This window comes from Patella vulgata, chromosome 9, assembly GCF_932274485.2.
Source record: "Patella vulgata chromosome 9, xgPatVulg1.2, whole genome shotgun sequence".
Classification (NCBI taxonomy): domain Eukaryota; kingdom Metazoa; phylum Mollusca; class Gastropoda; family Patellidae; genus Patella; species Patella vulgata.
Genome location: NC_065887.2, coordinates 4,521,824 through 4,547,506, shown reverse-complemented (window position 1 = coordinate 4,547,506; position 25,683 = coordinate 4,521,824). Strand labels below are relative to the sequence as shown.

Here is a 25,683-nt window from a genome sequence, read left to right as displayed (position 1 = left end):
AACAGAGGGCCTGACAAGTACAGCTGTCTAGTCATTCGGATGAGACGAAAAACCGATGTCCCGTGTATACATTGGAATGCACGTAAAAGATCCCTTGGCAGTTGGAATTCGATATAAGAGTAGGCGATAGTGCCGCTGCCCGGGCAAAATTTCCCTCATAGCACACTGTATGGCGAATGCCCGTCTTCATTAGCCCAGTATAGGAGCAGAACAGTAGGACGTTAAACCACATTTCATTTCATTTCGTTAATATCATGCATGTCTATGCAATGTCAATGAGTGCACACAGTCAAAGCATGTCTTTTCTGTTTTAAATAATGATAACGGAAAAGATTTCTTGCATTGAGATAGACAAAACTATTGCATTTTCCTTAAAAATTCATAATTATTTTTCAAAATTTGTCTTAACTGTTATTTGTACATTTTTTTAAGAAAATAGCCCGTATACGATTTCTGGAAATGTCAATTTATGATTTTATCTCTAAAAAAAAATGCAAAAAAATGTAGTTTACCAATTTTTGCGCACCGGAAAGCGATAAACATTGGTAAAATCCAATGTACAATAAAATAATAAACGGTTGGTTTAAGATCCTGTATATAACGAATATGATATGAAAACGTCAAATGAGCCCATTAAGGCATTAACAGTACTTACGCCAATGACATCATATACTGGCATACTATAACCGGCGGCCAACGCATCAATGTTCATGTATTTAAACTTTTTGTTTTATTCTCTATAAATGTAGGCCTATATTAAGGTTATTGGAACATGACATTGAAGGTTCTTTAGCACATAGAAAAAACACCTGGCATTACAATAACGCAATATGGACTTAATCTAAAAACTATTGTAAATTGCCCCGGAAATGTTATCACGATAGTTCCTTTAGGACAAGACAAGGAGAAGATGCTTAGTGCATCATGGTCATTCCTAACTATAAATACTCAGCCAAATTAAACACTTGACACTGATGAATTTCAACAATTTTTTTTTTTCTGGTAAGTCAAATAAATTTTAAAGTGTTTCTAACGATAGTAAGTAGTAAGAAGCCTTTAATTTCATAAAATTGTAAATTCACGTGGATCACGTGCCTTTTGAGCATATAAAGATGAAAAACCTGAAAAACACGTGCAAACACAAACTCGTGAGGTCAATCGATGCAAGTTTGCTTAAACTGAACACGCACACGTAACTTGAACTGGAAAAACAAATTAAAATTGTTATTTTCATCTTTGTTAGAAAATGCCGCGCCTTTCAAATGTAGAACGTCTACCTACGTGCTATAGGTAGGCTCTATGCTGGTCAGTCTGTGGTCACTTTTGCAAGAGCCTTTAATTGTTCACGCCAGACAATAATTAATCTTAGAATGAGAGTGCTTCAAACTGGAACTATTGCCGACCGCCCAAGGGCGGGAGCGCCACGTGTGACGTCACTCCAGGAAGATCAAGCAATACGATTACGTCATCTTAGAAACAGATTTGTCACTGCAACCTCCACAAGTAGAGAGATGTTTAGTGGAAAGGTAACTGCACAAACTGTTCGAAATCGCTTGCAGGCTGCTGGTCTTCGAGCTCGGAGGCCCTATAATGGACCAATATTGACACCTCTTCATCGCTGTAACCGACTTGTGTGGGCCACAAGACACATAAGATTTACTCAAAGACAGTGGAATTCGGTTGTCTTTAGTGACGAATCTCGATTCACTTTGAGATTTGCCGATGGCAGGGCCCGAGTGTACCGCAGACGAGGTGATCGTTTCGCTCAAGTATGCGTCAGAGAAGTTGACCGATTTGGTGGCGGCAGCGTCATGGTTTGGGGTTCTTTTTGTACACATGGACGTTCTCCTCTTGTTGTTGTCCAAGGGAACTTAAATGCTGTCCAGTACAAGGATCAGAATTTGCAACCTGTTCTTCTTCCGTTTATGCAGAGACATGGGCCTGGACTAACGTTTCATCAAGACAATGCTCGGCCCATACAGCAATTGCTACCCAGAATTTTTTAAGAAATGCCGGTGTCCAAGTCGCTTAGCCCCGACCTTAATCCTATTGAACACATCTGGGACGAACTGGGTCGACGTGTTCGTCAGCAAGTGAATCCACCACTGACGTTGCAGGACCTTCAACATGCTCTTGCTGAGCAGTGGCGACGTCTTCCTCGGGTAGTGTTTACTAATTTTCTGAGATCCATGAGAAGACGTTGTGTGGCAGTACGAGACGCTAGAGGAGGCCACAACCGTTACTAAACACTTTATCCCGATTGCTCTCCAAGTCTGTGAATTTCATTTTGGGGGGTACTGTGACATCACGAACGTTATCAATGTCAAGGACTTTCGGCGAGACGTATTCTTGCTTTCTGTTGATGTCAAGGTCGTCTGTGCACAACATAACACTAAAATAGTGAAATGTACAGTGCTGGACTTTTCGTTATCCGCAGGAGTGACCGGTATTGGGCTGGTTTATCGAAAGATCTTGTAATTGAACAGATGCTCATGAGAGCAATGAAAGTCACTGGCGGACTGGTTCATGGTCGAGGGGTAATGAGCGAAAAACAACGAACCAAATGGCTGTTGTCGTTTCCAGTGTGCGCGACATACAATGAATCGATGCAAGAACTGTGCAACCGCAGTTTCTCTACCACTGAACAACATAAGGAGTTCGCTTCCGCGAGAGTGAAACGTGATAACAAATACACAATGAACATTTTCAAGTTTTTGTGTGAGAACAATCCCTTTGAGTGAACAAAGGACCTGCGTAGCATTACTAGTGGTCTCACAGCAGATCACACCGTTAACGTGCACAGAGCGAAGCAGGTGGGGGAGAATATTTTCGAGAAAATGTACGGTAAAGATGCGTTCCAGTTTTCGTTTTCCAGAAAAGATACTGTTGTGCAACTCGGCCAAGATATACCGGTCCGCATTGGCGGTGAAGAAGTTAGCATCGACCCGCAGCTATTATTCCAACGACTTCTTGCTGTCGGGAATGCTCACACAGATGAACACGATATAGATCACCTTCTGCAATATGAATTATCACCTCACCCGACGTCATTATTCAACGACTGCGGAATGATGAGGGAAGCAATAAAATCACAGCTGGCGGATACCATTGGACAAATGTGCTCAAGCTTTGAAGAAACAAACAAAGAAGTGACATTTACCGTCTTTGATGGCGGGTCCCTTCTCCATCGAATCCAATGGGAAAAAGATGCGTCGTTCGATTCTATATGTAAGCGATATGTCGACTTGGTGAAACAAAGTGTCGGTCCAGTTGTTGTCTTCGATGGATACGGGAATGGACCCTCGACCAAAGACAGTGCTCATCAAAGGAGAGCTAGGGGTATAGTTGGATACAAAATCAGTGGTTTCTTGGGAACCAAAGTACTGACGACGACGAAGGAGAGGTTCCTTAGCAATGAGACGAACAAAAACAATTTCATAATATTACTGAAAAAACATTTAGAATCACAAGGAATAAGGACAAGGGGGGCGAGTGGAGATGCAGATTGTCTGATTTCGCAGACAGGTGTTGATTTCTGCGCTACCGGTCCTACTGTTGTCATTGGAGAAGACACGGATTTGCTTGTTATACTGTGTTATCGCGCAAATCGCTTAGGCACACCAACGGGACGCTTGTTCTTGCGAACAGAAAAGAGAAACGCGAAACATAAACTGTGGGACATTGGTCATGTATGCCAGACCCTTGGTGAAAATATTTGTTCAAGGCTACCCTTCCTCCACGCAGTTGCTGGATGTGATACCACATCTCTTTTGTTCAGCATCGGGAAGGGGTCACCACTGAAAAAGATGAATAGTGCAATGTTAAGGGAACAAGCGAGTGTTTTTTGTGCTGAAACATGTTCAAGCTAGAGTCAAATTGTTGAAGCCGGCGAAAAAGCCTTGGTCTGCCTCTACGGCGGCAAACCCAATGAGAGTCTGAACACATTGAGACTGCGAAAGTTCAAGGAGAAAGCGGTTACAGGCACTTGCGTTGTTGAAGTGAGGGCCTTACCCCCGACTTCTGATTCCGCGAAATATCATTCCTTACGCGTATTTTTGCAAGTACGATGCTGGATGGGGCACGATAATAGATTGAATCCAACGGACTGGGGTTGGGAATTACGTGGTGAAACTCTATTGCCACGCCGCATGGACACGCCGTTAGCACCGCCGCATCTACTAAAAGTAGTTCGCTGTACATGTAAGGGAGAGTGCGCTACAAAGAAATGTTCCTGTCGTCGATATGGACTAGAATGTACGAATGTGTGTGCAAGTTGCAACGGAGAGACATGTGCGAATTCCACAAGCCCTGTCGTACTGGATGAAGATGAACTGGAAGAGACAGTTTGGATGGACTTATAGAAATTGGACTCGCTTTTGGGTGTCGATTGACTGTAATAAACTAATTTCTGAATTTTACCGTAGATAAATTCTCTTTAATTTCGCCTCTTTTATTGTCGACATGAGCAAGCTGATGACGTCACAGTGGCATTGTCGTGTCAAGATAAGACCGTATTGAATTATGTTAATTACGGCATTTCGCCTCAGCCGATTTCGACCGAATTTGGGTATGATGCTGTCTGATATATGTATGATCGAACCCAACTTCATTAGTTTCTTTTGCAATTTGTTTGGGGTCACTCCACATTTCGGTTTTATTTGCCCTGACTATTAAACCAAATATTAAAAATCTAGTCCCAAAAATCCTGAGTGTCAAGTTTTTAATTTGGCTGAGTATATATAAGATGGGGACGACAGAAAGGCATGACGTAATAGCATGTCATTAACTGTTTATATTGCACATACTCTCATTATTACAGGATCTCTTTTAATAATTGGAACAACAATTTTTGCCAGTGCCATGGATCGATGTAACAAAGTAGGCCTACTCTATAACTTTCATTAAATTGAACAGTCATTTAGGTGCTTGCCTCAGCTGGTTTTTGATAATATATGATATTGACTTTTCAACTCTGTATAAACTGTATAAGCACGGGCTGGCGATGATCTAATTAAACATGAGATTAATCCCATATGTCATTTACAAACTACATAAGGATCTGTGCACATGCCCCGCTTTACTTCAAAGGAATATGCACTGGTCAGTAAGCATGCCATGACGAGATAAAAAGACAATTGCATGTATGACCATGAGCTTATCTATTATCCGAGAGTATAAGAGGACAACTAAAGACGACTAGTTAGAGCAGAGAGAGACGGAGAGACCGGCGTATGGACTTACCCAAGTTGAGTCGCTGCCTTGGCTTAGGGGCAGAATGGTGGAATTAACATAGTTGTATGTGTTACTGTCGTAGTCTAGTTCCTTATAGTTTAAGTTATCATATTGTTGTTGTGTGTATGTAACTGTAGCAGTTTTATATACCTGATGTAAATAAATCATATATATTTACTAAACTGATCTCTGTTATCACTAAGAAAGTGTTACATCGATCCTATATGTACTATAACAGCCGCTGGACGCGTAAAGAAACAAAATTTGGGAACAGAGTACAGACCCTAGATCCCAGAGGTTTCTTGAGACAAACTATATCATGCATACATTTTGTGCGGATGTTTGCATTTTGCACCAGCAGTAGGCTATGCGCGAAAATATGACCACATTCGTAACAGCCAGGGTCTGGATGCGAAAATCCTGGGTCCCAGGACTTTTATATATGTATTAGTATTATGCAGAATGCCAAATTCAGAAATGAAATGAAATGAAATGTAATGGGGTTTAATGCCTACTGTTCTGCTCCTAACCTGGGCTAATGAAGACGGGCATACGCCATACAGTGTGCTATGAGGGAAAATTTTGCCCGGACAGCGGCACTACGGCCTACTCTTATATCGAATTCCAAATTCAGAACTTTCTAAGCTTTATATATAGGCTATATACAGAGGGCCTTGACATCTGTGAACATTATATAGGCCCATTTATGAGAGTGCCAAATTTCTGAACTTTTGTCCTTTTGAGCTTTGTTGCAGCCTGTAGGCCTACTTGTAGGCTATTATTAAAGGCTCAATACCACTCTTGTTGTAACTGAATAATGTCCCAATCTTTATTCTGGTCAACAAATTGTACTATTTTACAATATTCCAATTAATTGATGATACAAATTTCATCTTAACACACCTTATTTAAAAAATTGGAAAAATTCAACTAAATGATTTGAAAAGAATGACGTAAAGCTTTTCAAAAGTGACTTGGATTTAAAAATATTTTTGAACCCTTTGGACAAGTAAAATAGGATTTAATGGATAATTTACACAACAGGTAGGACACTAACACATCTAGTAGGCTACTTATACTCCATCTGTGGTTCTACCAACGAAAATTTGGGAAAAAGTTAGAGCCGGTCTAAGAGACGAGAATTAACATTAAAGTTAATGGGGAAATCATTAGTGAACTGTGGCCATGTGCACGCTTCTGTGCACTCTCCTAAACAGAGTAGTCTTCCCTTGCAGTGGAGAATGGCTTCTGTGACGAGAATACTCCGGTACATGAGGCTATAAATAGCCATCGCACGTGAAATTGCAGATTATGATTACATTAATAATATTTCAAAGTAGCGGTAGCCAAAATTCCAACAGGGCTAGTGCTAATCCAAACCCTAACCCTAGACCTAGCCCAAATGCTTAACCTAAACCTAACCTACAATCTCACCAACAATCAAGTGCCCTAACCTTATTTACATCTCAACGACCTTGAGAAATATTCACATGACAAGTCTGTAATGAACTCTGGATCATCAGATGGAACAGATGTAAACGGATTAAAATACGATCGTCATTTAATAATTTAATTTTAAAATGGAGAAGCGAGGCTGAGTTTCGGTTGCTACGATAATAAATAATCTATGTCAAAACTTCAAACAGTGATAACATTGCTCAGAATAAAGTAATTTGAACGAAATTTTCAATATATTAATTTTGAACTATTAAATCATACATAATGCATCTGGGAATCATGTGGCTAAGTGGGTAAGACGCTAGCTCGCTAGCCTGGAGGTCGGGTGTTCGATCCCTGCATTGGCCGAGAAAGTTCATCCAGATTTTCCGGCGTGGTTCTCCCTTGTCAGTGATGCAGGACGGAGGGGCTGACAAGGAAAGCTGTCTAGTCGTTCGGATGGGACGAAAAACCGAGGTCCTGTGTACACATTGGCGTGCACGTAAAAGATCCCTTGGCAGTTGGAATTCGATATAAGAGTAGGCCGTAGTGCCGTTGTCCGGGCAAAATTTCCCTCATAGCACACTGTATGGCGTATGCCCGTCTTCATTAGCCCAGGTTAGGAGCAGAACAGTAGGACGTTAAACTCCATTTCATTTCATTTCATAATGCATCTTTAATCATTGGGGCCTTTTTAAAAATATACTAAAATTTCAAAGGAACAAGAAAAAAAATACAAGTTCTACAATTTTATTAACAATCAACACTATTTTTATATCTTTATAAAATGACAACAAAACAATGTATATATATCTTTAACAGTGCTCTAATTTAGGTCTGATTTTTACAACGACGGAAACACAGGGTTGTTGAATGTTGATCCTGCTGGTGTGTCAGGGTCTTTAGCAGTAGGAGGAAATAGGTGGACCTGGAGAAACCCCATGATGTTGGACAGGCCCGTCCCTACTCCTTGTTATGTACAAGAGGGGAATTGAAACCACACCAGTTGACTCAATGACATTTTTTACACAGTCAACCTTTTACTACAACAGTAGGTAGATTATCCAGAGCTATTTTACTACAACAGTAGGTAGATTATCCAGAGCTATTTTACTACAACAGTAGGTAGATTATCCAGAGCTATTTTACTACAACAGTAGGTAGATTATCCAGAGCTATTTTACTACAACAGTAGGTAGATTATCCAGAGCTATTTTACTACAACAGTAGGTAGATTATCCAGAGCTATTTTACTACAACAGTAGGTAGATTATCCAGAGCTATTTTACTACAACAGTAGATAGATTATCCAGAGCTATTTTACTACAACAGTAGGTAGATTATCCAGAGCTATTTTACTACAACAGTAGGTAGATTATCCAGAGCTATTTTACTACAACAGTAGGTAGATTATCCAGAGCTATTTTACTACAACAGTAGGTAGATTATCCAGAGCTATTTTACTACAACAGTAGATAGATTATCCAGAGATATTTTACTACAACAGTAGGTAGATTATCCAGAGCTATTTTACTACAACAGTAGGTAGATTATCCAGAGCTATTTTACTACAACAGTAGATAGATTATCCAGAGCTATTTTACTACAACAGTAGATAGATTATCCAGAGCTATTTTAATTTCTAATTACCTACATGTCAATATATCTAAATTTTTATTTATTTATTTTATCAGGTGTGCTCTTTTGTTATCTTATTTTATTATGTAAATAGGAGGGTTGGGTGGCCGAATGGTTTGCGTGTGCGCGTTGTATCATAAGGTCTGTCATTGAGTCAACGGGCATGGTTTTCAATTCCCCGCTTGTACGTGACAAGGAGTAGGGTCACCCGTCCAACCTCATGAGTTTTCTCCAGGTCCTCAGGTTTCCTCCCACAGCTAAATCCCCCTATGTGCGCAAACGAATTATTGAAATAAAATTGAACCATATGTTAATCCCGAAATGATCTATTTTGTGTCGAGTGGAAGTTAAACTCTCTCTCTCTCTCTTATATATATATATATATACATATTAAGTAAATATAATAATCTGTTCTATAATCTGTCCAACCTTGTGGGTTTTCTGCGGGTCCTCCGATTTCCTCCCACTGCTAAAGACCCCTACGCGCAAACGAATTATGTAACTAAAATTAAACCGTATGTTAGTCCCGAAATGACCTAGTTTGTGTCGAGTGGACGTTAAACCCCATTTCTCTCTCTCTCTGTTCTATAATATATGTTTATAAAGCTCACATCAGCACATTTATGTGGCAGTTGCACATAACAGAAATGTGTAATAGTATACTTCCCTCTGAATTACCGTTTTGCCTATAGATGTAAGTATTACAGCCACAGTGCTATCACTATGAGGAGTACTATAGGCTAAACACAAACATTTTTTTTTTTATTACTTGTGAGGGATACACTACTGACAAATGACACAGCCCCTCGCTATTTGGCATTATCTTACTAACTGCCATGTAGACGACCTGGAAGGCGGGGTTATGATAATTCTTAAACAAGGCTTTAACCCACTGTATTCTACTTTAGAGGCAGGCGGACGACCTCATATGACTACTCGTGCCCTTCACATATACTGTCCTTCAGTGAATAGTTATAGCAATATCTTATTTCTATTTTCCAGCATGGCACAATATTTTACAAGCCTTAGTTTACACTCTCTGATAACCTGGACAAAATCAAAACAGATTATGACAAATAATATTTCTATCTTTGTTGACATTTCCTCCTCAATTTAATCTTTTGAAACTATATAGCCCTGTTTACACTTGGCCTTGATAAGCTTGCTATTCTCGGCATGGTACCATGTCCCAATAAATTACAAGAAATTGACCTGTTTACATTAGTTTAAGATAACCGGTCTCAGAACGGTGCCAGGCACGCGAAATGTGGAACTCTTCACATAAAAGTTAATTTCAGTCCCTATGAAAATTACCAGAATGAAAACAGTTATGGCGATTGATTTAGTTTGGACAGCCACTTTGACAGAACTGATGAAAGAGCTGTCAAGGTTCGCGGGATAAAAAGTGAAGGTTCATTTGGCGCATGCACAGTAATCCGTACTGAAACCGTTCTCAGACCAGTTAGCATTTACACTACCTTCCGAGACCACCTCACTTCAGTGGGCCACATTGGCACCGTACCAGGCACAGCATGCTTATGTTTGACCCATTTACACTATAAAAAAAAACGAACCGTACCATACCTGGTACTGTGCATGGCACACTTAAAATTTTAACGTAAACAGAGTTTATGGCACATCTGAAGATATACCGATAATATTTAGCACAAGGAACGTAACAGGTTAGGAGCCTTTGCTATAGTTAATGTCTAAATTCAATCTTTTAAAACTAAATGGCACATCTGAAGATATACCGATAATAATATTTAGCATGAGGACCATAACAGGTTAAGAAACTTTGCTATAGTTAATGGCTGAATGTAAATTAGAGATAGCACTAGTTTTATATCATTTCCTTTATGCCAGCACAGCACAATATTTTATAAATCTTAGTCTACTGTCTCTAATAGGTAAATATCTATCAAGAATCTGTCGTCTCAGGTGTTTTATAAAATGTCCATTTTCTTCTGGTACGTTTGATTTCTAAATCAAGTTGATTTATTATCCAACTGAAAAACAAAAACAGAGAGAAAAGTGAATCGCAAATTATTGGTTTTTAACAGGACAGTGTAGCCACAGTGGCTCAGTGAGTAAGACATTGGCTTGCTAACCTGGAGGCCAAAGTATAGTCGTTCCAATGGGATGAAAAACTGAGGTCCCTAGTACACACTGACGTGCATGTAAAATTGGAATTCAATATGTCTGGCAAAAATTTCCTTCACAGCACACTATATGTTTTTCTCCGGGTCCTCCACTTTCCTCCCACGGCTAAAACCCCTACACACAAGTGAATTATCTCTCTCTCTCAATGTATGGCATATGCCCAGTTGGAGCAGATGAGTAGGGTGTTAAACCCCATTTTATTTCATTTTATTACAGTTTTAATGTGAGAGTAGTACTTGAGCAGGTAGGGAACTCCCCTCTAGACAAGAAGAATGGTCGGGGACCTCCATTTTCAGGACTAAAGACGCTGAAATTTATTACAGATTTTGAATTTCTTTGAAAACTAGGATATTGTAAATGTTGTATCTCTCAACAGAATATCTTGAAAAAAGTGGTTCAATTCCATTTAGTACCTAAAAATATGATAAACTGAAAATTTCCGGACATTTGGCACCCACTGCACACGATATAAACAAACCAGTGCCACAAACAAGCATTTGGTTAAATCTGATGATGGGTCTCTTTTTAATCCGATTGAATCTATTCCAAGGGATCATTTATCCATCTTAAAGATACATTATGGGAGATTAGATAAAGAGCTGACAGTTCTCACTATAATAGTTAAAAACTAGATAATGTAAAGGGTATTTGCTGAAAATTTCAGTCAAATTGATGCACTCTGAACCAAGATTTTAGCGATTGAATTTTCAGCCAAGCCATGATCATCATTACTAAAGTCGGTAGGATAAAAAACATAGTCTCGATTATCAATTTCATGATTAAATCATGAATGGAAGTTGAACAACAAATCGGAACCTAATCGAATAAACATTGCAGGCTAGCGATGTCATCTAGAGTTGATTATGGTCTGGATAGGTTAATTAATGTGTAATTAATAATTTAGATAACATTTCAGGCCTAAAGAAAGACCTGCAATAGGCAGATTTAGATCTTGTATATTGTATGTTTAGGTTATTAAATGTTAAATAATTGCTTGGATTAAGCCCAGAAATATACGATTAACAATCAGTTGATTTAGTGCCTGTTTGTCAGGAAAGTCTATAAAAGCTACATGTACGTTCGCATCATGATGTAAAACCAACGTGAAATAAATGTAGTTTAATATCCTACTGTTCTGCTCCTAACCTGGGCTAATGAAGATGGGCATACGCCATACAGTGTGCTATGAGGGAAATTTTGCCCGGGCAGAAGCGCTACGGCCTACTCTTACATCAAATTGCAACTGCCATGGGATCTTTTACGTGCACGCCAACGTCCTTGTCAGGCCCTCCGTCCTGCATCACTAAGGGGAAACCACACCAGAAAATCTGTATGAACTTTCTCGGCCACTGCAGGGATCGAACACCCGACCTCATGTATGCCAAATCATGACGTAAAACCTACGTGAAATAAATATGATTTACTGTCCTACTTTTATGGACTGACTGGACTATTGAAGGCGATGCTACAGTCTACTAACTTTCAGGACCTTGGTTTTTTATACGCCCACATTTTCATGTGAACGTATATTGTCGTCGCCCCTGTCCGTCCGGACATCCGTCCGTCCACAATTGTTTGTGAACAGTCTACAGGTCACAATTTTTATCCGATTTCAATGAAACTTGAAATATAGGTTTATCACCCTAAGATCTCGGTTCCTTTCGATATTGGCATCTATCGGACCATAACTTCATGGATTATGGCCCCTGATTGTACGAAAAACACATTTTTTGGCTTGTGGACCCTATAGAGGTCATAATTTTTATCCGATTTAAAAAAACGTATTATTTTATCACCAATAAACCCTAAGGACAGTTGAGTTCGAATTTCGTGAAAATCGGCCCAAAACTGACAGACAAAATCGCCGCCGTTCGTTCTCAAATAGCGTAAAAATACGGTATATCAAGGTTGTAGACCCTATAGAGGTCACAATTTTTATCCGATTTTGTTGAAACTTGAAATGTAAGTTAATAACACAAAAATCTCGGTTCCTTTCGATATTCGCGCATATTGGAACGTCACTTTATGAATTATGGCCCCTGATTGTACGCAAAAACGCGTTTTTTGGCTTGTGGACCTTATAGAGGTCATAATATTTATCCGATTTAAAAAAACGTGTTAGTATATCACCGTTACACCCTAAGGACGGCTGGGTTCGAATTTTGTGAAAATCGGCCCAAAACTGACAGACAAAATGGCCGTTCCTTGTTCGCAAATTGCGTAAAAATATGGTATATCAAGGTTGTGGACCCTATAGAGGTCACAATTTTTATCCGATTTTGTTGAAACTTGAAATGTAAGTTTATAACTCAAAGATCTTGGTTCCTTTCCATATTTGCGCATATCGAATTGTAATTTCCTGAATTATGGCCATTGATTGTAGGAAAAATCACTTTCGTTTTAGCTTGTTTTCTATCCATCTCTCGAAAATGTGGGCGTATCCTGCCTGGCAGCCGCTGGTTATATCATTCAAATAACTGCACCACTATTCTAGTCTACATGTATATAAATGAGCAAAAGGACGGAAAGTTACGACTACCTACGGAGAATGGTGGATATTACTAATGTTGAAATTTACCTGTTGCAGGTAATATTGACATTCGGGTTTGTGTTATATACTTATGGAAAGGATATGTTCAAATGTTGACATAATTACTTGCATTATTCAAAAAATTTATGAAGCGTTTCCGGTGACCTTTAAATTATGTCTTTCTTTGAGCAAATATGACCTTGTAAATTCAATCTGATTAAAACACAGATCGAATTTCGTTTCGTTTTTATAGTTCAAAATTTCGATTTTACTTGTCTTTACTACACTTGGATCTGGAAGCGTTGTTATTTAACTCGTGTTCTGCTTGAAATGAGGGGTCAGCCAATCAAATGGTCTGTCGAATCAAGCGTTTGACCTTTTTTGCATGGAACTGTGGGTAGACATTAGCGGCAATAGATAAAAAAGTAGATAAAAAATACATGGCGGTCGCTAATTGGTAAATCGAATGACTGACGTAATCGGATCAAATGTCGTTTGCTTGGTACCTGACGTCATAGAACGTGAACTCCCACTATAACTTGTTAGATTTACATGTAGTGTAGGCCATCGAAAGTATAAAAAACGAAACGAAATATAGATCTATATTTTAATTAGATTGTTGTAAATTTTGCCAAAAATGGTCTTTCAAACTTATTTCCTTTTGTGGGGTGCATGTCAGTTTTCACAGAAAATCATCAGCCCTACAACTACACGCCTTATTCTATTATCCACCCCTACTAACCCGATTCAATTCCCTACCCCCAATATCCCTATTCTATTCTCCATCTGCAGGACAATAAGTTACTATGGAAACACAATAAGACTAACCTTTCACCTGCTTCATTTCTGCTAGCTGTAACATACATTTTACCTTTATCTTTAGATCCCTTTATTGGTATTGTTAACTGAAAAAACACAAATACCCTACATTCTAATGTCTGCACATTAAACAATTTAAGCATTACCATTTACGCTCTTTTGTATAACTAAATGAAATGAAATAGGGTTTAATTTCAACATACTACTGATCTTCACCAACTGGGCTATTGAAGATGGGCATATGTTATGGCAGTGGTTCTCAACCACACCTTGTAACACATGAAAAGATGGCGGCACACTTGGCTAAATATATATGAAAAATATTTGAATTTTGCAAAATAAAAATATGGCAAGTCAGGCGGCATACAACCGTAGACAGAGACTAGTCATAGAAACACAGATATGAATTTATCAGTAGACACCAGTGAATACTCAATTGGGATCATGTGATTTTTCGCATTTTCTTAGAGTGTCGTTCAGAATTCCGCGGCACACTAAGGAAGATCTTGTGTGCCACGGCACACTGGTTGAGAATCACTGTGTTATGGAGTAAATTTTGTCTAGACAGCGCTGTTTCCGCCTACTTGTCGCCAAATTCCAACTGACCAAGTTCTTTTACGTCCAGGCGAATGTGTACATAGGACCTTGGTATTTTGTCCTATCATGATAAGGGAAACCACGCTGGAAAAATCCAGTGAACTTTCTTGACCAACAACGGGATCAATTAGCCTTGATTTACCATTTTTAAATTAAATCATTAAATGATGACCATGTTTCAATCCGTTTCAATCTCTGCCATCTGAGTTGATTATAGGCTTGTCATGTGACTGTAATATATGAAGCCAATATAAAGACCTACAAAAGGCAGATTTAGCTCTTACATAATGTACCTTTAATTAAAGATACATTATGGGAGATTTGATAACGAGTTGGCAGTTCTCACTATAATAGTTAAAAACTAGATAATATAAAGGCAATTTGCTGAAAATTTCATTCAAATTGATCCACTATGAACCGAGAACTAAGCGGTTGAAATTTCCGGCTAGCCATGATCATCATTACTAAAGTCAGTACGATAAACAGAATAGTCTTGATTATCCATTTAATCGTTAAATCATGAAGGAAAGTTATGCAGTAAATCGGCTCACAATCCACTAAAGATCGCAGGCTAGCGATGCCATCTAAAGTTGATTATGGTCTGGATAGATTAATTAATGTCTAATTAATAATTTAGATAACATTTTAGGCCTAAAGAAAGACCTGCAATAGGCAGATTTAGCTTTAATATAATGTATCTTTAATTAAATCTTAAATAGAATTTGAGAAGAGGGATGGCAACACTTCCTTGACAAGGTGACTAAAGCTGGACAGGCTGATATATCTGCATGGGTACTGGATCAAGTAAAATGTTAAATAATTAATTTGATTAAATGTTACAGTGGATTAAGCAGTAGAAAATTTTATATCTTCCGAAAAATACAAATTATTTTAAACCGTCTATATTATTTTAATATTATACCTTGGCATTTAAACCATCTATATTATTTTCTGTTGTATTACCAAGATCTATATGTGTGGATCGGATTGGTTCACCTAGATGTTCTTTAGCAGGTTCGTAATTCCGTAATAATTTCATCGGTTTAGTATAAAATTCTTCTCTACGAAATTGTCCTGAAAAATTTTAAAAAATTAAATCATGGCCATCTTCAAACTATCACTGATCACTGTTAGGAATACGAAGATGCAATATACACACACACCATTGAAAGTGCTGGAGAGACAATCAATGCAGCTGGAAATTTATTGACACACGAAAATCGACAACAACCAAAATGAAAATAAATGGAGTTTTTAACACCCTACTATTCTTCTCTGACTAAGCTAATGAAGACTTGCATACCCCATAAAGTCTGCTATATATGAGGGCAATTTTGGTCTGAACTCTGAACTCTTTATTTCAAATTCCAACTGTCAAGGTTCTTTTCCCTGTCTTTCAATGTATACACTGGACTAAACGACTATATGTTGTCCCTTGCCAGACCCTCTGACGTGACCTTCACCAATGACAAGGGGAAACCACGCTGGAAAATCATGATGAAATTTCTTGGCCAACACCGGGATCAGTTAAAAATGACAAATTGGTATACCCACAGTGTATCATTTATCAAATATACTTTTTAATATAGATTATTGTGATGTATGAGTTAAAATAATGGTGGATTTATTTGGTTAAAACATCCAAACTTACTTGGAAATTACACTTTGACTTTGACAGGCATTTTGACATATACACGTTATGATTTTAAACCAAAAATGGCAATTTGGCATAATTATTGTCATATAATTTGAAATAATAATGGTGGCTTTGGGTAAATCATGCTAACCCTAAAAAATAGTTCAAGTAAAATTGACAGGTAAGGCAGGAATCTTAAATTAAATACTTTCAACGAGTCGTAAGACTATTAAAATCATAAGAGGCGAGCGTAGGGAGACCTATGTTCGGAGCTGAACTAGGTCTAGATCGATTGAACTAGGTGGAGCCCACGTAGGCCTATTGTACTGAAATTACTGTGTCATTCATTAGTATTTAGTGTGAAGAAAACTGACATTCAGTGATTATTTAACAACCTTGAACTTTCTCTGTGTAATAAAAAGCTCCACTTAAAGCGCCAATTCCGCAACCGACAACTACCAATTTCAGTACTTTATCAACCTTGCTGCTAGCCATAATAGCAAAAACATATCGTTTAACACCGGAATCTAAAATTGACAAGACTTCCAAAACATAAAAATCAAAATGTAAACAGAACCACGTGTTTCAGTAAAATTCAGCAACTTCCCTTTTGTTTTTTTTAGAAACGAAACGAAATAGACACTATAAGCGGTAAACATATATCAGATTTTTAAGATTATTCATAATAATAGATTTTTGATTAGTGAATTTGTTTTATTACAATTGTCTAGAATCCCAAAACCCGATAAACAGCTTTAAAACACTTACACACAATTTTGTGAAACATAATCTTCTTTTCCGGTTGTATCTTAGCAACATGACAACTATCGGCCATGTTTGATTGTTAAGCAAGTAGATGTGGAAGGCCAGCAAAAGTTTTTGTGCCTTAATTAAATTATACCGGGCTTGATGAAGCCGTGTGGAGGGTATTCAAGTTAGATAATAGTCAGGAAGCATGGCAGAAATTCAGGTACTTGATATCAAATATACATTAGTTAGATATTTGAAGATGAAGTTTTGTTGTTATGTAAACAAACCTGTTTAGTTTAGTGTTTGTCTTGATTGTTAACTCTAGTCTCAGCGCCGAGTCTTGATGTTAATTGTCAACAAAAATTCAGATAGATATACTCTATTGCTGAATATTAATAGATCTAATTAAACAGAAAAACTATTTTTATTTAATTATATATAACGAATGCCTGCCTGGGAGCTCTGATTAAATCTGCATGTTGTAAGCCTGTCCTCAACTCAAGGGCTTTATTAAAGATTCAATTTAATATTATATTTCACCCAATCTTTTAAGGCAGGATCAAATAATAAATACACTTTTAAGGAAGACTCAAATCTTCAGTTGAAATCTGTTAATTATGATTGGGGAATGTGTAGGCCTACTGATTAAAATTATGCAAATGAAACAGAACATACTATAAGCTGACTAATTAATATTTAAAAAGACAAATTAATTGAGTAGGTCTAGCTGCTGTCAAATTCATATCTCGTAAAACTATAAAGATACCCCTGAACCACGTTAAAAATTAAAAGCAAATTCATTGAGAATAATTAGAAGTAATTTACCCTAAAGAAAGAAAAATCAAAATTATTTATGTATTTAAAGTTATTCAATGTTAAAGTCCTCTACGGTATCTGAGTATAAAATAAACCTTTAGATACGACATGCTTGCTTGTATGAGGCCCACCCTTGAATTAATATCAATGATTTGTCTTAAATAGTAGTCAAAAAAACAAGTATTTAACCTTTGTTGAGGCTTTGATATCAATGACACTTAATCTGGATGTCTGCCAACTGTGGGTGTTTTGTTTAATAATAATATAATGAATTTGTAGAGCGTCTGCACTCCAATAAAGATTACCACTCTGCAGTGCTTTAGATTTTTTAAAAATGATAGACACACATTAAATAAAACTGAATTATAAACACAGAAACTTTCCTAATTAAAAAGTTCATTTTTAATTTAAGAGTCATCACAGTTATTACAATTAATGTTGCTTATTATAATACAAGTGTAAACAAAAGATCTCTGACCATAGGACGATTTGATTTTGGTTTAAATTTAATTTTTAATCCAGATGTTTTTGTTTTTTCTAGTCCACGCCAAACACTAGTGGTGGTAATAAAGGTAAAGGGACCGATGATCCAATCAGATTTTTACCTGTTTTACCTGCTAAACGAAGTAAACCAACCTGGCAAAATAATTCCCCGGCCTTCATTCTATCAGGGAAGATACTTGAAGATGATGATCAAAGAGATACAATAGATTTAGTAGGAGAATTAACAGCCAGTGAGTATAAATTTAAATATTAGAGCATCTTTCACTTTAGTTTTCTCTAAGAAATTAAAGATTTGGACATATTTCTAATCAACATCTGAATTTAGAATTAAGACTAATAAGAGCCTGTTGAAAATTATTGATATTCAGGACAGAGGGCCTGGCAATGGACAATGTATGGCCGTTTGGATGGGATGAAAAACTGAGGTCCCGGGTACACATTGGCATGCATATAAGAGCCCCTGGAAAAATTTCCCTCATAGCACAATGTATGGTGTATGCTCGTCTTCATTAGACCAGTCCGAGCAGAACAGTAGGGCGTTAACCCCCATTTCGTTTCACCTCGCAATGAAATTTTGATTTCCAGATACTGGTATTAATAATATATATAGAGTTATAAAACATTACATTTTAAAAAAAAAACAACAAAAAAACAATGAAGAAATGACTTAAATAATATTTTCTGTTTTTGTTTTCAGGAGAAACGAGAAGAAAAAAAGCCAATAAATTAAAACCACTTGATTCTAAAAATGGACAAGGCAACAGCGTGGACCAGTTTAAACAACCAAAGAAGGACCGAGAACAATTCCGTAAAGCGCTTGTTGATATTATTATGTAAGTTGTAGATGTATAATTGAATGAAATGAAACAGGGTTTAACCCCCGAACAGCGGCTTACTCTTATATTGAATTTCAACTGTCAAGGAATTTTTTTATGTTCACGCCGATGTTTACATGGAATCCGTTTGTCATCCCATTCCAATAATAATAATCTATTTATAAAGCTCTGAATATCCAACAAACTGGTTGCTCAAGAGCATTTTGTCGGACTGCACCACTGACAAGAGGGAACCATGCCTGAAAATCCGGATATACTTTCTCGGTCAACTCAGGGATCAAACACAATTTGCTGAATGGAATTGGTCCATTTTTTGGACCGATATTCTTCATACAGATTCAACTTTCACAATATTGTTGAAGTTTGTAAGGGAGTAAAAATTCCGAAAATGTTGATCAGCATGAACAAGCTTTTAAATTCTAATGGCTTAAAATTAAATTTAATTTCCTGGTTTAAACCTTCTGCCTTCATGAAAAGTCACAACACATACCGTATCAAATATTTCTTTGTTCCATCCCGTGTTAAATGTGACAGCCTATACGTTTTAACTTTTAAACAGGAGCTCCAACTCATGGCACACGCAACCCAGGAAAATGTATATCTTAGTCTCAAAATAACAGAACAGTTGTGATAAAGGAGACATTAAACCTCATTCCTTTTTATTATTTTTCAGGCAAGAAGAAAGTTTACCAAAGAGTAGCGCTGCATCTATTAGTGGTGAATTACCTCCCTTATCACGATCAGGTTCACCAACAACAGCAGAAAAAGATATTCTGGTGAGTGTTCTTGAAATAAAACTGAGGGGTTTGGTGGTCTAGTGGTTGTATCATGAGGTCTGTCATTGAGTCAAATGGCGTGGTTTTAATTCCCCACTTGTATGTGACAAGGAGTAGTGCCACCTGTCCAAGTTGTGTGTTGTCTCCGGTTCCTCCAGAGTACTCCCACTGATAATTTATTCCTACATGTAAGCAAATTATTTAAAGATACATTATGGGAGATCAGATAAAGAGCTGACAGTTCTCACTATAATAGTTAAAAACTAGATAATGTAAAGGGAATTTGCTGAAAATTTCAGTCAAATTGATCCACTATGAACCAAGATTTTAGCGATTGAGTTTTCGGCCTAGCCTCGATCACCATTGCTAAAGTCGGTAGGATAAAAAATATAGCTTCAATTATCCATTTATTGATTAAATTATGAATTGAAGTCGAACAGGAAATCGGAACCTAATCCAATAAATATCGCAGGCTAGCGATGCCATTGATGCCATCGAGAGTTGATTATGGTCTGGATAAGTTAATTAATGTCTAATTAATAATTTAGATAACATTTCAGGCCTGAAGAAAGACCTGAAATAGGCAGATTTAGATCTTGTATATTGTATGTTTAAATACAATTAAACAATATATGTTAGTCCCAAAATGACCTAGTCTGTGTCAAGTGGAAAAGAAATTATCAAAAATATAAAATATAATGGATCTACCATATCTAACTAAAGAAAAAAAAAATTCTGAAATAAAATGGAAGCACGATCACTCAATTCAGTAATTGTATTCAATAAAAGTTATAGCGATATTATTACAAATATACGATTATTTTATTATTTATAGCGATATTACAAATATACGGTTATTTTATTATTTTATAGCAATATTACTAATATATATACATAATGATAATAATTGATTATTTTATTATTTATAGCGATATATTACTACTATATACATAATGATAATAATTGATTATTTTATTATTTATAGCGATATTACTACTATATACATAATGATAATATATGATTATTTTATTATTTATAGCGATATTACTACTATATACATAATGGAATTGATACAGAACATGTGGCACCTATGGAAGACTCGTGGTTAGAAAATGTCATGGAGTTAGTACCTTTTAATCTGCGGGTAAGTTACCATATGATCTATCAATAGTTGATATTATTACATTTGTAATTTCATGATAGGCTTACCATTTTACACCAAGAAGCTCCAAATTTAGAAAATATAAAAGATTTTGTTTTAAGGAAAAACTGAAGTGTTTGACAGAAATCTGGTCTTTCTAATTTGATTTGTTTGTGTTTTGTTTAAAGGGAGGCCATGAAGAAACTATCGAGAATTTGTCAGATGAGATGAGAGAAGATTATTTATTGAGTGTTAAAAAAGCCATCGGTGAGTTGGGTTATTGCGATCCATAAAGGAAACGTATCAGAATTGAAAATATTTTATCAAAAACCGAAAACAGTGTTCACAAACAATCTTAGAGCCATGTTAGTCACAGGGTGCACAGGACTAATACAAATAATACTAATAAAGACTAATACAAATGTCCTCCAGGCAAAATTCTCCTCCCTGATCAAAGGAAAAAAAAATCACTGTTGTTAAATTTGCATCCCTATCTGACAGCTTCCCGACCTTTATCTCGAAGCGTGTACTGGTTCCCAACCTCTATCTTCAAGCTTGTACTGCTTCCCAACCTCTATCTCGAAGCTTGTACTGGTTCCCAACCTCTATCTTCAAGCTTGTACTGCTTCCCAACCTCTATCTCGAAGCTTGTACTGGTTCCCAACCTCTATCTTCAAGCTTGTACTGCTTCCCAACCTCTATCTCGAAGCTTGTACTGGTTCCCAACCTCTATCTTCAAGCTTGTACTGCTTCCCAACCTCTATCTCGAAGCTTGTACTGGTTCCCAACCTCTATCTTCAAGCTTGTACTGGTTCCCAACCTCTATCTCGAAGCTTGTACTGGTTCCCAACCTCTATCTCGAAGCTTGTACTGCTTCCCAACCTCTATCTCGAAGCTTGTACTGGTTCCCAACCTCTATCTCCAAGCTTGTACTGGTTCCCAACCTCTATCTCCAAGCTTGTACTGGTTCCCAACCTCTATCTTCAAGCTTGTACTGGTTCCCAACCTCTATCTTCAAGCTTGTACTGGTTCCCAACCTCTATCTTCAAGCTTGTACTGGTTCCCAACCTCTATCTCCAAGCTTGTACTGGTTCCCAACCTCTATCTCCAAGCTTGTACTGGTTCCCAACCTCTATCTCCAAGCTTGTACTGGTTCCCAACCTCTATCTCCAAGCTTGTATTGGTTCCCAACCTCTATCTCCAAGCTTGTACTGGTTCCCAACCTCTATCTCCAAGCTTGTATTGGTTCCCAACCTCTATCTCCAAGCTTGTATTATTGAAATTAATTGTATCATGTTAGTTCCAAAATGACCTAACTTGTGTTGACTGGATATATTAAACCCCATTTAAATTCTCTCTCTATGTATCCTATTGTAAGAAATCTGTGATTATATTTTATTCTTGTAATTGTAAAGATTTAACAATTTGTCTTTATTTTATAGTTGATTTCGTATTGAAAGATCCCCGTGAAAAAGACGAAGACAAAAAAGATAAATTACCTCCACACAGAGAAGAGTTGGCAGTCGTACCGAAACCATGGAATAAATCGTTTTTAATATCACAAGATTTGATATCACAGAATTTATTTGTAACAAACCCATGTATGATGCAGGTGTTAGATCTATGGCACGTTTCATTTGGGTGAGTTTTAAACTTCATTTCCCGGGTTTCATGTTGAAGTTGAAGTTGAAGTTTCCTGGGTTTCATGTTGTAGTTTTAGCATCTAGCAGTTAACAACTGTCCATCTATATACGGTCCATCGTTTCATTTTGTAGTTTTAGCAGCTAGCAGTTAACAACTGCTTCCACTGAGGGTCTATCACGCAGCTTGATTTAGTCCATGCCATTGTGTGTTTACTGTTTATGGCTTTGTGTGAATTTAGAATTATATCCATCATGCACATTGAACGAAATTCATGTTAAAGAAAATGGTGGTCAAAGTTTCAGTTGAACTGTAATTTTTAGATTTTAAACTGTAAAAATTAGAATTTTGAAAATGGCTGAGAACTTTATGGTTGATTGACCAGGAATCTTATTTCTATCATACCTGGATTAGACTTTGGTGATTGGCAGTGAAATTGACCATCTAGAGAACTTATTTGTCAATTTATTTATTTAAAGTTTGATGATCCTTGATTGATTCAAAATTTTATAATCGTTGATTGTTTTAATGTTATAATCTTTGATTGATGTAAAGTTTTCTTATTGATTGATGGAAAGTTTTCTAATCTTTGATTTAAAGTTTTCTAATCTTTGATTTAAAGTTTTCATATCTTTGATTTAAAGTTGTCTAATCATTGATTGATTTAAAGTTTTATAATCATTGATTGATGGAGAGTTTTATAATCATTGATTGATAGAAAGTTTTAAAATCATATTTTGAATATTTCAGAGCTTTACGTTTTATTGATATTGAAGAATTTCATGAGAGTGAAGAATCCATGGAATTACAGAATTTTTTGAATCTGTGTATGAGACATATTGATGCTGCTAAAGAACGGCTCCTAAAAAAGTTGGTATATTTCTCTAAAACCATTACTCTGAATTTATAAAAATATATCAACCCATATTTTACATTTTACGCAATTCTTAAAGAAATGATGTATCATTTGCATTTTTTGCTAAAATAAAAAATTAAGAATACAAAATTAAAAAACCAACACTAGATAACCTCCCAGCTTGAATTCAATCGGATTTAAAATAGGCCTATCATTTCTGTTCACCCACAACAAAATAGCAACAAGTTTTTTACATAGCGAGCAATATAGAGCGATGAAATTTCAATTGAACATATCTTTGTAAAAACTGAATGATCAGATGATGTCACAGACCTGGAAAGCATTTGAACAAGTTGTAAGATAGAGTGACCAACTGAAATTACAAAAAAAAACCTGATTTGAATGCCACTGACAGAGAGAAATGGGGTTTTAGGTCCACTTGCACAAACTACGTCATTTTGGGACCAACAAATGATCAATTCCATTTCAATAATGAGAACAGGATACCAGAATCTGTACATCTTCGATTTGTCATGTGTTCATCGATTTGTCATGTGTTCATCGATTTGTCATGTGTTCATCGATCTGTCGTGTGTTCATCGATTTGTCGTGTATTCATCGATCTGTCGTGTGTTCATTGATTTGTGTTCATCGATTTGTCGTGTGTTCATCAATTTGTCGCTTGTACATCGCGCAGTTTGTAGGAACAAATTTATGAAATAAAATTTCCCTTGTTTGTTTTTCAGATGGTTTCCAGAAGTTCAGACAATATTTTACCAAGGAAATAAACGTAAACAGGTGCCTAGCAACCAGGATCTTGATAAATTGGAATCGTTTTTTAACTGTGCGGCTAATTTGATGACGGAGAATCTTCAACAATTAACGTTGAATTCATTGGATGATTATACAGATTTATTATGTCAGCCTCCGGTACGTTAACCTCGCCTACTCTTGTTTTATTATGTCAGCCTTCGCTATGTTAGACTTGTTTATTCTTGTTATATTATGTCAGCCTCCGGTACGTTAGACTCGCCTACTCTTGTTTTATTATGGATTTTCTCTGGGTCTTCTGGTTTCCTTCTAGACTCGTTTGTTCTTGTTTTATTATTAAAGATGGTCCAACCCCATGGGTTATCTCTGGGTCCTCCTGTTTGTTCCAGAGCGAAGAGAATTATTGTCATAAAAGTGAATATGTTAGTCCCAAAATTCCCTAGTGGACATTGACCCCCCTTTTTCTCTATGTAAGATTTACTTAAAGACCTGGGCCCTTATTCACGAAAACTTAAACTAAGATACAATCGAAATTTTAAGAAATACTGCAATTCGATTGGCTGACCAGTAAAATCAATTTGCATATATCCAATGAAGTTGCAGTATTTCTTAAAATTTCGGTTGTAACTTAGTTTAAGGGCCCTGATCGTTCTTGTTATAATAGTTATATTAAAGATACATTATGTAAGATTTAGACAAAGAGCTGGCTGTTCTTGCTATAAAAGTTCAAAAATAGATAATGAGAAATGGATAGACTGAAAATTTCATTCAAATTACTTTACTTTGATGGAAGTTATCCCTATTTGAATTTTTGATAAAAGGTTGCATAGATTATTTTTATTGTAGCAACGGTACTTGTTAATCAAGACAAAGTCATTAAATATCAATCATGTTCAATCCGTTTAAATCTCTGCCATCTGATGATCTAGAGAGTAGATTGTGGGCTTGGCATGTGAATAAATGTTTAATTAATAATAATTTATATAACATTTGAGGCCAAACGAAAGATATGCAATAGGCAGGTTTAGCTTTTACATAATGCATCTTTTATTTAGATTAATTAATTTCTGTTTTCAGACATCAACTCGAGCCTTCGAACATTCAGGTTTCATCTTACGAATGATTCTGGATGATGCATCAATCAAGTTTGAACCACAATTTAAAGATTTTGAGATAGTTTTATTGAATGTGTACGATGCCATTCTAAAAGCATCGTGTGTCATTCCGAGAGTAGAAACCAAACTTTATTCTGAATGGGTAAGATTTACACCTTTCTAGAAATTGGTGGCATTATATCTGTTACATCTTTCTTATAAATGATTGTTTGTTTTCATTTTAAGTGAAGCCTGGGACTTTACAGCGCAGTGAATGCTTACGGCTGGCCCCTGGATCCATTCACTTGATTTGATATTAAAATTTGTTGTTTATTTCTTGTTTATGTCTATGTTGTCTGTGTTGTCCGCAGGTTTGTCTTGTGCACTTACTATTAGAAGTTGTAACAGGTTGCGTTTGTCTACTGTATTTCCATTTTAATATTTAA

General features: G+C 36.6%; 1 protein-coding gene and 1 long non-coding RNA gene across 2 annotated transcripts; one reads left to right on the top strand and one right to left on the bottom strand.

The window, feature by feature from the left end:
- Positions 1-7,403: 7,403 nt before the first annotated feature.
- LOC126831603 (uncharacterized) lies at positions 7,404-16,646 on the bottom strand. The gene is made up of 4 exons (XM_050562199.2): positions 16,448-16,646; positions 15,339-15,490; positions 13,829-13,905; positions 7,404-10,316 (listed from the first exon to the last, which is right to left on the bottom strand). Exons 1-4 carry the CDS (start codon positions 16,545-16,547, stop codon positions 10,229-10,231), a joined length of 417 nt encoding a protein of 138 aa, XP_050418156.2. The 5' UTR covers positions 16,548-16,646; the 3' UTR covers positions 7,404-10,228.
- A 2,273-nt stretch (positions 16,647-18,919) lies between these two features.
- On the top strand, positions 18,920-20,742 carry LOC130014235 (uncharacterized). Its single transcript, XR_008789192.1, has 3 exons — positions 18,920-18,955; positions 19,632-19,734; positions 20,720-20,742. It is a non-coding gene; the product is annotated as an uncharacterized LOC130014235 (long non-coding RNA).
- The last annotated feature ends 4,941 nt before the right edge of the window (positions 20,743-25,683 follow it).

Bases quoted from the DNA above. Each gene is read 5' to 3' on its own strand.
- LOC126831603 (XM_050562199.2), bottom strand. From the start codon at position 16,547: ATGGCTAGCAGCAAGGTTGATAAAGTACTGAAATTGGTAGTTGTCGGT. The intron at 15,491-16,447 runs GTTGTTAAATAA...AAAATTTTTCAG, and splicing joins TTACACAGAGAAAGTTCAAG to GACAATTTCGTAGAGAAGAA. The intron at 10,317-13,828 runs GTTAGTCTTATT...TTTGTTTTTCAG, and splicing joins AGAAATGAAGCAGGTGAAAG to TTGGATAATAAATCAACTTG.